The sequence below is a fragment of the Oncorhynchus mykiss genome, chromosome 23 (assembly GCF_057628025.1).
Source record: "Oncorhynchus mykiss isolate SJ-2025 chromosome 23, ASM5762802v1, whole genome shotgun sequence".
Taxonomy (NCBI): domain Eukaryota; kingdom Metazoa; phylum Chordata; class Actinopteri; order Salmoniformes; family Salmonidae; genus Oncorhynchus; species Oncorhynchus mykiss.
In genome coordinates, this window is record NC_143044.1 from 61,840,053 (window position 1) to 61,854,125 (window position 14,073).

Below are 14,073 nucleotides of genomic sequence, written 5' to 3' on the forward strand. Positions count from 1 at the left end.
CTCTGTTCCAGGGATTCTCTAACCTCTTCTCGGGGAACCCCCCCCAGACCTTTCACTATTTAGCAGTAGTCCTGAACTATCTCACCTGATTGACCCAGTGAAAGGGCTTGATGATTAGTTGACCAGTTGAATCAGGTGAGCTAGTTGTGGAATAGTTAAATATATTGGAACGGCTCGGGGTCGTTTGGGGGTCGGCTGGGGGTCAGCTGGGATCGGTTGGGGGTAGGCTGGGGGTCGGTTGGGGGTCGACTGGGGGTCGGCTGGGGGTTGGTTGGGGGTCGGCTGGGGGTCACGGAGAAGACTTTTGAGATCCACTTCTCTATTCAGTCAGTACAATTTACCGTACCAGCAGTACCAACCTGAGATGTCCTGGGCTCAAGATGGGAGACAATTTCCTGAATAAGAACAATAAAATGAACTGATCTGAACTGATCTGATCTGAACTGATCTGATCTGAACTGATCTGAACTGAACTAATCTGAATTGATCTGATCTGAACTGATCTGATCTGAACTGATCTGATCTGATCTGAACTGATCTGAACTGAACTGATCTGAATTGATCTGATCTGAACTGATCTGATCTGAACTGAACTGATCTGAACTGATCTGCCTATAGAAATGCACATCGATTATCTATCACAATAGAATGGATCAATTCCTAATAGCGAACCTTGATTTTGTTGATGGTTTGTGTGTGTGTGTGTGTGTGTGTGTGTGTGTGTGTGTGTGTGTGTGTGTGTGTGTGTGTGTGTGTGTGTGTGTGTGTGTGTGTGTGTGTGTGTGTGTGTGTGTGTGTGTGTGTGTCTAGGTAAGGACAGTGTGCTGTCTCAGAAGGACTACGAGTCCTGCTCTCTGACGGAGGTGAGAGCTCTGCTCAGGAAACACGAGGCCTTTGAGAGCGACCTGGCCGCTCACCAGGACAGAGTGGAACAGATCGCTGCCATCGCACAGGAATTAAAGTAAGGAGGGAGGGAGGGAGGGAGGGAGGGAGGGAGGGGGAGGGAGGGAGGGAGGGAGGGAGGGAGGGAGGGAGGGAGGGAGGGAGGGAGGGAGGGAGGGAGGGATTGAGAGCAACCTGGCCGCTCATCAGGACAGAGTGGAACAGATTTTCTCACCGGTTAATGTTATGTAGAATGATGTAGGTACTGTAGGTACTAATGTTATGTAGATTGATGTAGGTACTGTAGGTACTAATGTTATGTAGATTGATGTAGTGTTGTATGGACAAGCCCTTGACAGACTATTCTACTGGTAGATGCTGTGTGGCCTCCATCTAGTGGCTAAAGACAGTCTGGACAAGACCACTGACAGACTATCCTACTGGTAGATGCTGTGTGGACTCTAGTGGCTAAAGACAGTCTGGACAAGACCACTGACAGACTATCCTACTGGTAGATGCTGTGTGGACTCTAGTGGCTAAAGACAGTCTGGACAAGACCACTGACAGACTATTCTACTGGTAGATGCTGTGTGGCCTCCATCTAGTGGGTAAAGACAGTCTGGACAAGACCACTGACAGACTATCCTACTGGTAGATGCTGTGTGGACTCTAGTGGCTAAAGACAGTCTGGACAAGACCACTGACAGACTATCCTACTGGTAGATGCTGTGTGGCCTCCATTTAGTGGGTAAAGACAGTCTGGACAAGACCACTGACAGACTATCCTACTGATAGATGCTGTGTGGACTCTAGTGGCTAAAGACAGTCTGGACAAGACCACTGACAGACTATCCTACTGGTAGATGCTGTGTGGCCTCCATTTAGTGGGTAAAGACAGTCTGGACAAGACCACTGACAGACTATCCTACTGGTAGATGCTGTGTGGACTCTAGTGGGTAAAGACAGTCTGGACAAGACCACTGACAGACTATCCTACTGGTAGATGCTGTGTGGACTCTAGTGGGTAAAGACAGTCTGGACAAGACCACTGACAGACTATCCTGCTGGTAGATGCTGTGTGGACTCTAGTGGGTAAAGACAGTCTGGACAAGACCACTGACAGACTATAACCTGCTGGTAGATGCTGTGTGGACTCTAGTAGACAGAGAATCCTCATTGTTGCTGCCAAAGATCACCCACTCTAAATAACATATTTGTCCCCTTTACTGGTGTAAAGTTAAAAGCAGTTAAAAGCAGCACCAACCAGCCAACAGGTCTATTTGTCCCTGATGTAAACTGGTGTAAAGTTAGAAGCAGCACCAACCAGCCAACAGGTCTATTTGTCCCTGATGTAAACTGGTGTAAAGTTAGAAGCAGTTAAAAGCAGCACCAACCAGCCAACAGGTGTAAAGTTAAAAGCAGCACCAACCAGCCAACAGGTCTATTTGTCCCTGATGCAAACTGGTGTAAAGTTAGAAGCAGTTAAAAGCAGCACCAACCAGCCAACAGGTGTAAAGTTAAAAGCAGCACCAACCAGCCAACAGGTCTATTTGTCCCTGATGCAAACTGGTGTAAAGTTAGAAGCAGCACCAACCAGCCCACAGGTCTATGTGTCCCTGATGTAAACTGGTGTAAAGTTAGAAGCAGCACCAACCAGCCCACAGGTCTATTTGTCCCTGATGTAAACTGGTGTAAAGTTAGAAGCAGCACCAACCAGCCAACAGGTCTATTTGTCCCTGATGTAAACTGGTGTAAAGTTAGAAGCAGCACCAACCAGCCAACAGGTCTATTTGTCCCTGATGTAAACTGGTGTAAAGTTAGAAGCAGCACCAACCAGCCCACAGGTCTATTTGTCCCTGATGTAAACTGGTGTAAAGTTAGAAGCAGCACCAACCAGCCCACAGGTCTATTTGTCCCTGATGTAAACTGGTGTAAAGTTAGAAGCAGCACCAACCAGCCCACAGGTCTATTTGTCCCTGATGTAAACTGGTGTAAAGTTAGAAGCAGCACCAACCAGCCCACAGGTCTATTTGTCCCTGATGTAAACTGGTGTAAAGTTAGAAGCAGCACCAACCAGCCAACAGGTCTATTTGTCCATGATGTAAACTGGTGTAAAGTTAGAAGCAGCACCAACCAGCCCACAGGTCTATTTGTCCCTGATGTAAACTGGTGTAAAGTTAGAAGCAGCACCAACCAGCCAACAGGTCTATTTGTCCCTGATGTAAACTGGTGTAAAGAAAGAAGCAGCACCAACCAGACCAACTGGTGTAAAGTTAGAAGCAGCACCAACCAGCCAACAGGTCAGCGTATCCCTCATGTAAACTGGTGTAAAGTTAGAAGCAGCACCAACCAGCTAACAGGTCAGCGTGGCCCTGATGTAAACTGGGGTAAAGTTAGAAGCAGCACCAACCAGCTAACAGGTCAGCGTGGCCCTGATGTAAACTGGGGTAAAGTTAAAAGCAGCACCAACCAGCCAACAGGTCAGCGTGGCCCTGATGTAAACTGGGGTAAAGTTAAACGCAGCAACAACCAGCCAACAGGTCAGCGTGGCCCTGATGTAAACTGGGGTAAAGTTAAACGCAGCAACAACCAGCCAACAGGTCTACGTGGCCCTGAATTGAGGAGTGTGTTCTAAATGTGGGTTTGAATGACCCTGAACAGCACCTGCCAGTTTCCCTCTGCAACAGCACTGATTGTCCTGCCTGCGAGTGTGTGTGTGTCTGTGTGTCTGTGTGTCTGTGTGTCTGTGTGTGTGTGTGTCTGTGTGTCTGTGTGTGTGTGTGTGTGTGTGTGTGTGTGTGTGTGTGTGTGTGTGTGTGTGTGTCTGTGTGTCTGTGTGTGTGTGTGTGTGTGTGTGTGTGTGTGTGTGTGTGTGTGTGTGTGTGTGTGTGTGTGTCTGTGTGTGTGTGTGTGTGTGTGTGTGTGTGTGTGTGTGTGTGTGTGTGTGTGTCTGTGTGTCTGTGTGTGTGTGTGTGTGTGTGTGTGTGTGTGTGTGTCTGTGTGTGTGTGTGTGTGTGTGTGTGTGTGTGTGTGTGTGTGTGTGTCTGTGTGTCTGTGTGTGTGTGTGTGTGTGTGTGTGTGTGTGTGTGTGTGTGTGTGTGTGTGTGTGTGTGTGTGTGTGTGTGTGTGTGAGAGAGAGTGCGTGCGTGCGTGCGTGTGTGTGTCAGTTCACTGCCATGTATCTGAGTCATGGGTCATAGCCGTTTATCTTATCTGGTGTCTAACAGCCAATGGGATCACAGCATGTCAGAAGGTGAAAGGTCATCCCTTCGCTAGTACTGCAGAAGAACTAACATTGTTATCTCAGTCAATATTAACCTTCTGCTGGGGAATCTCCTCTCGGACACACACACACACACACACACTCTCTCTCTCTCAGTTGTCCCCCTGGTGAGGTCTGTTTTCACTATTCCCCAGATATCCAGTTACTGCCTGGGTGGGTCTGGGCCGGGAACACAATGACACGGGTCACCTTGAGGTTCTCTGTCAGCCCCCTGCAATGTTCCTGGGTCATGTTTATTAGGCACCAAACGGAATAAACTACTTTGAGCTGTCCATTGACAAAAGTACATTTTCACCTCTCTATTCTGTTGCAAAACGTTTAAGAAAGTTTTCCGTTGCATTCATTATTGAACAACGAACCAGGTTTCTCTGGGATACTTCTGGAGAGAGGAGAGTTAGGAACAGGTTTCTCTGCGGTACTTCTGGAGAGAGGGATAGGAGAGTTAGGAACAGGTTTCTCTGGGATACTTCTGGAGAGGGAGATGGGAGAGTTAAGAACAGGTTTGTCTGGGATACTTCTGGAGAGAGGAGAGTTAGGAACAGGTTTCTCTGGGATACTTCTGGAGAGGGAGATGGGAGAGTTAAGAACAGGTTTGTCTGGGATACTTCTGGAGAGAGGAGAGTTAGGAACAGGTTTCTCTGGGATACTTCTGGAGAGAGGAGAGTTAGGAACAGGTTTCTCTGGGATACTTCTGGAGAGAGGAGAGTTAGGAACAGGTTTCTCTGAGAACAGGTTTCTCTGGGATACTTCTGGAGAGAGGAGAGTTAGGAACAGGTTTCTCTGAGAACAGGTTTCTCTGGGATACTTCTGGAGAGAGGAGAGTTAGGAACAGGTTTCTCTGAGAACAGGTTTCTCTGGGATACTTCTGGAGAGAGGAGAGTCAGGAAGAGGTTTCTCTGGGAACAGGTTTGTCTGGGATACTTCTGGAGAGAGGAGAGTTGGGAACAGGTTTCTCTGGGAACAGGTTTCTCTGGGATACTTCTGGAGAGAGCAGAGTCAGGAACAGGTTTCTCTGAGATACTTCTGGAGAGAGGAGAGTCAGGAACAGGTTTCTCTGGGATACTTCTGGAGAGAGGAGAGTTAGGAACAGGTTTCTCTGGGATACTTCTGAAGAGGGGAGAGAGGAGAGTCAGTAAATATAAGAATGGAATTGTAGTGTTTATTTAAGCGTTCACCTACATGAAAATATATTTCTGAGGTGATGGACTCACTATGGCTGAGGTCACTATTAGTTATATACACTCCCTCTATTGGGTGGAGGTCAGGGGTCTGCTCAGGCTACTCAAGTAAACTGAACTTGCTGTCATTTTCTTATTTTTATTTTTTTTTTCTCCAAAAACTGTGGCTCCAAATGGCACCCTATTCCCTATATAGTGCACAACTGTTGACCAGAGCTCTCTCTCTCTCTCTCTCTCTCTCTCCCCTCGCTCCTCTCTCTCTCTCTCTCTCTCTCTCTCTCTCTCTCTCTCTCTCTCTCTCTCTCCTCCTCTCTCTCTCTGTCCACAGTGAGCTGGACTACCATGCTGCCTCCTCTATCAACGAGCGCTGCCAGGGCATTTGTGACCAATGGGACCAGCTGGGAACCCTCACCCAGAAGAGGAGGGAGAACCTGGAGGTACAGAATAGGGCTGGGTTCTTCTGGTGGGGGCTAGTGGGGGGAGGTACAGAATAGGGCTGGGTTCTTCTAGTGGGGGGAGGTACAGAACAGGGCTGGGTTCTTCTAGAGGAGGGAGGCACAGAATAGGGCTGTGTTCTTCTAGAGGAGGGAGGTACAGAACAGGGCTGGGTTCTTCTAGAGGAGGGAGGTACAGAATAGGGCTGGGTTCTTCTAGAGGAGGGAGGTACAGAATAGGGCTGGGTTCTTCTAGAGGAGGGAGGTACAGAATAGGGCTGGATTCTTCTGGTGGAGGCTGGTGGGGGGAGGTACAGAATAGGGCTGGATTCTTATAGAGGAGGGAGGTACAGAATAGGGCTGGGTTATTCTTGTGGAGGGAGGTACAGAATAGGGCTGGGTTCTTCTAGTGGAGGGAGGTACAGAATAGGGCTGGGTTCTTATAGTGGGGGGACGTACAGAACAGGGCTGGGTTCTTCTAGTGGAGGGAGGTACAGAATAGGGCTGGGTTCTTCTAGTGGAGGTAGGTACAGAATAGGGCTGGGTTCTTCTACTGGAGGGAGGTACAGAGTAGGGCTGGGTTATTCTAGTGGAGGGAGGTACAGAATAGGGCTGGGTTCTTCTGGTGGAGGGAGGTACAGAATAGGGCTGGGTTCTTCTACTGGAGGGAGGTACAGAATAGGGCTGGGTTCTTCTAGTGGAGGGAGGTACAGAATAGGGCTGGGTTCTTCTGGTGGGGGCTACTGGAGGGAGATACAGAACAGGGCTGGGTTCTTCTAGTGGAGGGAGTTACAGAATATGGCTGGGTTCTTCTAGAGGAGGGAGGTACAGAATAGAGCTGTGTTATTCTAGTGGAGGGAGGTACAGAACAGGACTGGGTTCTTATAGTGGAGGAAGATACAGAATAGGGCTGGGTTCTTCTAGTGGAGGGAGGTACAGAATAGAGGTCCTCTGGTGGGGGCTAGTGGAGGGAGACAGTGGTCCTCTGGTGGGGGCTAGTGGAGGGAGACAGTGGTCCTCTGGTGGGGGTTAGTGGAGGGAGACAGTGGTCCTCTGGTGGGGGCTAGTGGTCCTCTGGTGGGGGCTAGTGGTCCTCTGGTGGGGGCTAGTGGAGGGAGACAGAGGTCCTCTGGTGGGGGCTAGTGGTCCTCTGGTGGGGGCTAGTGGTCCTCTGGTGGGGGCTAGTGGTTCTCTGGTGGGGGTTAGTGGTTCTCTGGTGGGGGTTAGTGGAGGGAGACAGAGGTCCTCTGGTGGGGGCTAGTGGTCCTCTGGTGGGGGCTAGTGGTCCTCTGGTGGCGGCTAGTGGAGGGAGACAGAGGTCCTCTGGTGGGGGCTAGTGGTCCTCTGGTGGGGGCTAGTGGTCCTCTTGTGGGGGCTAGTGGTCCTCTGGAGGGGGCTAGTGGAGGGAGACAGAGGTCCTCTGGTGGGGGCTAGTGGTCCTCTGGAGGGGGCTAGTGGAGGGAGACAATGGCCCTCTGGTGGGGGCTAGTGGTCCTCTGGTGGGGGTTAGTTGTCCTCTGGTGGGGGCTAGTGGTCCTCTGGTGGGGGCTAGTGGAGGGAGACAGAGGTCCTCTTGTGGGGGCTAGTGGAGGGAGACAGTGGTCCTCTGGTGGGGGCTAGTGGTTCTCTGGTGGGGGCTAGTGGTTCTCTGGTGGGGGCTAGTGGTCCTCTGGTGGGGGCTTGTGGAGGGAGACAAACACTCTGGTTCTAATCTGGTTCCAATCTGGTTGTCATCTGCAGACCTACATAAACACTCAGATGATCAACACACAAATCACTACACAGAAATTGCCATTACTCCCTGTTCTGAATGACCAGGTTTCATGTCACAACAATAAACAGTGTTTAAGAGTAGTTTAAAACCACTTGGTCACGATAGTCATCATTTTAAATGATCATTTGTCATTAATCCCATTTCCCCTACCTTGGTGTCTCTCAGAGGACGGAGAAGCTGCTGGAGACCATCGACCAGCTGTTCCTGGAGTTCTCTAAGAGGTCAGCTCCCTTCAACAACTGGATGGAAGGAGCCATGGAAGACCTGCAAGACATGTTTATAGTTCACACTGTGGATGACATCCAGGTAAAGACAGTTCACACTGTGGATGACATCCAGGTAAAGACAGTTCACACTGTGGATGACATCCAGGTAAAGACAGTTCACACTGTGGATGACATCCAGGTAAAGACAGTTCACACTGTGGATGACATCCAGGTAAAGACATGTTTATAGTTCACACTGTGGATGACATCCAGGTAAAGACAGTTCACACTGTGGATGACATCCAGGTAAAGACAGTTCACACTGTGGATGACATCCAGGTAAAGACAGTTCACACTGTGGATGACATCCAGGTAAAGACAGTTCACACTGTGGATGACATCCAGGTAAAGACAGTTCACACTGTGGATGACATCCAGGTAAAGACATGTTTATAGTTCACACTGTGGATGACATCCAGGTAAAGACATGTTTATAGTTCACACTGTGGATGACATCCAGGTAAAGACAGTTCACACTGTGGATGACATCCAGGTAAAGACATGTTTATAGTTCACACTGTGGATGACATCCAGGTAAAGACAGTTCACACTGTGGATGACATCCAGGTAAAGACATGTTTATAGTTCACACTGTGGATGACATCCAGGTAAAGACAGTTCACACTGTGGATGACATCCAGGTAAAGACAGTTCACACTGTGGATGACATCCAGGTAAAGACATGTTCACACTGTGGATGACATCCAGGTAAAGACATGTTCATAGTTCACACTGTGGATGACATCCAGGTAAAGACAGTTCACACTGTGGATGACATCCAGGTAAAGACATGTTCATAGTTCACACTGTGGATGACATCCAGGTAAAGACATGTTCATAGTTAACACTGTGGATGACATCCAGGTAAAGACATGTTTATAGTTCACACTGTGGATGACATCCAGGTAAAGACATGTTCATAGTTCACACTGTGGATGACATCCAGGTAAAGACAGTTCACACTGTGGATGACATCAAGGTAAAGACAGTTCACACTGTGGATGACATCCAGGTAAAGACATGTTCATAGTTCACACTGTGGATGACATCCAGGTAAAGACAGTTCACACTGTGGATGACATCCAGGTAAAGACAGTTCACACTGTGGATGACATCCAGGTAAAGACATGTTCACACTGTGGATGACATCCAGGTAAAGACATGTTCATAGTTCACACTGTGGATGACATCCAGGTAAAGACAGTTCACACTGTGGATGACATCCAGGTAAAGACAGTTCACACTGTGGATGACATCCAGGTAAAGACATGTTCATAGTTCACACTGTGGATGACATCCAGGTAAAGACATGTTCACACTGTGGATGACATCCAGGTAAAGACATGTTCACACCGTGGATGACATCCAGGGTTTATAGTTCACACTGTGGATGACATCCAGGTAAAGACATGTTCACACTGTGGATGACATCCAGGTAAAGACATGTTCATAGTTCACACTGTGGATGACATCCAGGTAAAGACAGTTCACACTGTGGATGACATCCAGGTAAAGACATGTTCACACTGTGGATGACATCCAGGTAAAGACAGTTCACACTGTGGATGACATCCAGGTAAAGACATGTTCACACTGTGGATGACATCCAGGTAAAGACATGTTCACACTGTGGATGACATCCAGGTAAAGACAGTTCACACTGTGGATGACATCCAGGAAAAGACATGTTTATAGTTCACACTGTGGATGACATCCAGGTAAAGACATGTTCATAGTTCACACTGTGGATGACATCCAGGTAAAGACAGTTCACACTGTGGATGACATCCAGGTAAAGACATGTTCATAGTTCACACTGTGGATGACATCCAGGTAAAGACATGTTCACACTGTGGATGACATCCAGGTAAAGACAGTTCACACTGTGGATGACATCCAGGTAAAGACAGTTCACACTGTGGATGACATCCAGGTAAAGACAGTTCACACTGTGGATGACATCCAGGTAAAGACAGTTCACACTGTGGATGACATCCAGGTAAAGACATGTTTATAGTTCACACTGTGGATGACATCCAGGTAAAGACATGTTTATAGTTCACATTGTGGATGACATCCAGGTAAAGACAGTTCACACTGTGGATGACATCCAGGTAAAGACATGTTTATAGTTCACACTGTGGATGACATCCAGGTAAAGACAGTTCACACTGTGGATGACATCCAGGTAAAGACATGTTTATAGTTCACACTGTGGATGACATCCAGGTAAAGACAGTTCACACTGTGGATGACATCCAGGTAAAGACAGTTCACACTGTGGATGACATCCAGGTAAAGACAGTTCACACTGTGGATGACATCCAGGTAAAGACATGTTCATAGTTCACACTGTGGATGACATCCAGGTAAAGACAGTTCACACTGTGGATGACATCCAGGTAAAGACATGTTCACACTGTGGATGACATCCAGGTAAAGACAGTTCACACTGTGGATGACATCCAGGTAAAGACATGTTCACACTGTGGATGACATCCAGGTAAAGACATGTTCACACTGTGGATGACATCCAGGTAAAGACAGTTCACACTGTGGATGACATCCAGGAAAAGACATGTTTATAGTTCACACTGTGGATGACATCCAGGTAAAGACATGTTCATAGTTCACACTGTGGATGACATCCAGGTAAAGACAGTTCACACTGTGGATGACATCCAGGTAAAGACATGTTCATAGTTCACACTGTGGATGACATCCAGGTAAAGACATGTTCACACTGTGGATGACATCCAGGTAAAGACAGTTCACACTGTGGATGACATCCAGGTAAAGACAGTTCACACTGTGGATGACATCCAGGTAAAGACAGTTCACACTGTGGATGACATCCAGGTAAAGACAGTTCACACTGTGGATGACATCCAGGTAAAGACATGTTTATAGTTCACACTGTGGATGACATCCAGGTAAAGACATGTTTATAGTTCACACTGTGGATGACATCCAGGTAAAGACAGTTCACACTGTGGATGACATCCAGGTAAAGACATGTTTATAGTTCACACTGTGGATGACATCCAGGTAAAGACAGTTCACACTGTGGATGACATCCAGGTAAAGACATGTTTATAGTTCACACTGTGGATGACATCCAGGTAAAGACAGTTCACACTGTGGATGACATCCAGGTAAAGACAGTTCACACTGTGGATGACATCCAGGTAAAGACATGTTCACACTGTGGATGACATCCAGGTAAAGACATGTTCATAGTTCACACTGTGGATGACATCCAGGTAAAGACAGTTCACACTGTGGATGACATCCAGGTAAAGACATGTTCATAGTTCACACTGTGGATGACATCCAGGTAAAGACATGTTCATAGTTAACACTGTGGATGACATCCAGGTAAAGACATGTTTATAGTTCACACTGTGGATGACATCCAGGTAAAGACATGTTCATAGTTCACACTGTGGATGACATCCAGGTAAAGACAGTTCACACTGTGGATGACATCAAGGTAAAGACAGTTCACACTGTGGATGACATCCAGGTAAAGACATGTTCATAGTTCACACTGTGGATGACATCCAGGTAAAGACAGTTCACACTGTGGATGACATCCAGGTAAAGACAGTTCACACTGTGGATGACATCCAGGTAAAGACATGTTCACACTGTGGATGACATCCAGGTAAAGACATGTTCATAGTTCACACTGTGGATGACATCCAGGTAAAGACAGTTCACACTGTGGATGACATCCAGGTAAAGACAGTTCACACTGTGGATGACATCCAGGTAAAGACATGTTCATAGTTCACACTGTGGATGACATCCAGGTAAAGACATGTTCATAGTTCACACTGTGGATGACATCCAGGTAAAGACAGTTCACACTGTGGATGACATCCAGGTAAAGACAGTTCACACTGTGGATGACATCCAGGTAAAGACATGTTCATAGTTCACACTGTGGATGACATCCAGGTAAAGACATGTTCATAGTTCACACTGTGGATGACATCCAGGTAAAGACAGTTCACACTGTGGATGACATCCAGGTAAAGACAGTTCACACTGTGGATGACATCCAGGTAAAGACATGTTCATAGTTCACACTGTGGATGACATCCAGGTAAAGACATGTTCATAGTTCACACTGTGGATGACATCCAGGTAAAGACATGTTCATAGTTAACACTGTGGATGACATCCAGGTAAAGACAGTTCACACTGTGGATGACATCCAGGTAAAGACAGTTCACACTGTGGATGACATCCAGGTAAAGACATGTTTATAGTTCACACTGTGGATGACATCCAGGTAAAGACATGTTCATAGTTCACACTGTGGATGACATCCAGGTAAAGACATGTTTATAGTTCACACTGTGGATGACATCCAGGTAAAGACAGTTCACACTGTGGATGACATCCAGGTAAAGACATGTTTATAGTTCACACTGTGGATGACATCCAGGTAAAGACATGTTTATAGTTCACACTGTGGATGACATCCAGGTAAAGACAGTTCACACTGTGGATGACATCCAGGTAAAGACATGTTCATAGTTCACACTGTGGATGACATCCAGGTAAAGACATGTTTATAGTTCACACTGTGGATGACATCCAGGTAAAGACAGTTCACACTGTGGATGACATCCAGGTAAAGACAGTTCACACTGTGGATGACATCCAGGTAAAGACATGTTCATAGTTCACACTGTGGATGACATCCAGGTAAAGACATGTTCATAGTTCACACTGTGGATGACATCCAGGTAAAGACATGTTTATAGTTCACACTGTGGATGACATCCAGGTAAAGACATGTTTATAGTTCACACTGTGGATGACATCCAGGTAAAGACATGTTCATAGTTCACACTGTGGATGACATCCAGGTAAAGACAGTTCACACTGTGGATGACATCCAGGTAAAGACAGTTCACACTGTGGATGACATCCAGGTAAAGACATGTTCATAGTTCACACTGTGGATGACATCCAGGTAAAGACATGTTCATAGTTAACACTGTGGATGACATCCAGGTAAAGACAGTTCACACTGTGGATGACATCCAGGTAAAGACATGTTTATAGTTCACACTGTGGATGACATCCAGGTAAAGACAGTTCACACTGTGGATGACATCCAGGAAAAGACATGTTCATAGTTCACACTGTGGATGACATCCAGGTAAAGACAGTTCACACTGTGGATGACATCCAGGTAAAGACATGTTCATAGTTCACACTGTGGATGACATCGAGGTAAAGACAGTTCACACTGTGGATGACATCCAGGTAAAGACAGTTCACACTGTGGATGACATCCAGGTAAAGACATGTTCATAGTTCACACTGTGGATGACATCCAGGTAAAGACATGTTCATAGTTCACACTGTGGATGACATCCAGGTAAAGACAGTTCACACTGTGGATGACATCCAGGTAAAGACATGTTTATAGTTCACACTGTGGATGACATCCAGGTAAAGACAGTTCACACTGTGGATGACATCCAGGAAAAGACATGTTCATAGTTCACACTGTGGATGACATCCAGGTAAAGACAGTTCACACTGTGGATGACATCCAGGTAAAGACATGTTCATAGTTCACACTGTGGATGACATCGAGGTAAAGACAGTTCACACTGTGGATGACATCCAGGTAAAGACAGTTCACACTGTGGATGACATCCAGGTAAAGACATGTTCATAGTTCACACTGTGGATGACATCCAGGTAAAGACATGTTCATAGTTCACACTGTGGATGACATCCAGGTAAAGACAGTTCACACTGTGGATGACATCCAGGTAAAGACAGTTCACACTGTGGATGACATCCAGGTAAAGACATGTTTATAGTTCACACTGTGGATGACATCCAGGTAAAGACAGTTCACACTGTGGATGACATCCAGGTAAAGACAGTTCACACTGTGGATGACATCCAGGTAAAGACATGTTCACACTGTGGATGACATCCAGGTAAAGACATGTTCACACCGTGGATGACATCCAGGGTTTATAGTTCACACTGTGGATGACATCCAGGTAAAGACATGTTCATAGTTCACACTGTGGATGACATCCAGGTAAAGACAGTTCACACTGTGGATGACATCCAGGTAAAGACATGTTTATAGTTCACACTGTGGATGACATCCAGGTAAAGACATGCTTATAGTTCACACTGTGGATGACATCCAGGTAAAGACATGTTTATAGTTCACACTGTGGATGACATCCAGGTAAAGACATGTTTA

The 14,073-nt window shown here is 46.7% G+C and overlaps 1 protein-coding gene across 3 annotated transcripts in view; it reads left to right on the forward strand.

The window, feature by feature from the left end:
• The window catches only part of LOC110519363 (alpha-actinin-2), a 131,078-nt gene that overhangs the window by 53,554 nt on the left and 63,451 nt on the right, over positions 1–14,073 (forward strand). For all 3 annotated transcript variants that reach the window (XM_090217880.1, XM_090217881.1, XM_090217882.1), the window contains 3 exons: positions 811–961; positions 5,672–5,780; positions 7,717–7,857. In XM_090217880.1, coding sequence (XP_090074006.1) covers positions 811–961; positions 5,672–5,780; positions 7,717–7,857 — 401 coding nt within the window. The remainder of the gene's footprint in view (positions 1–810; positions 962–5,671; positions 5,781–7,716; positions 7,858–14,073) is intronic.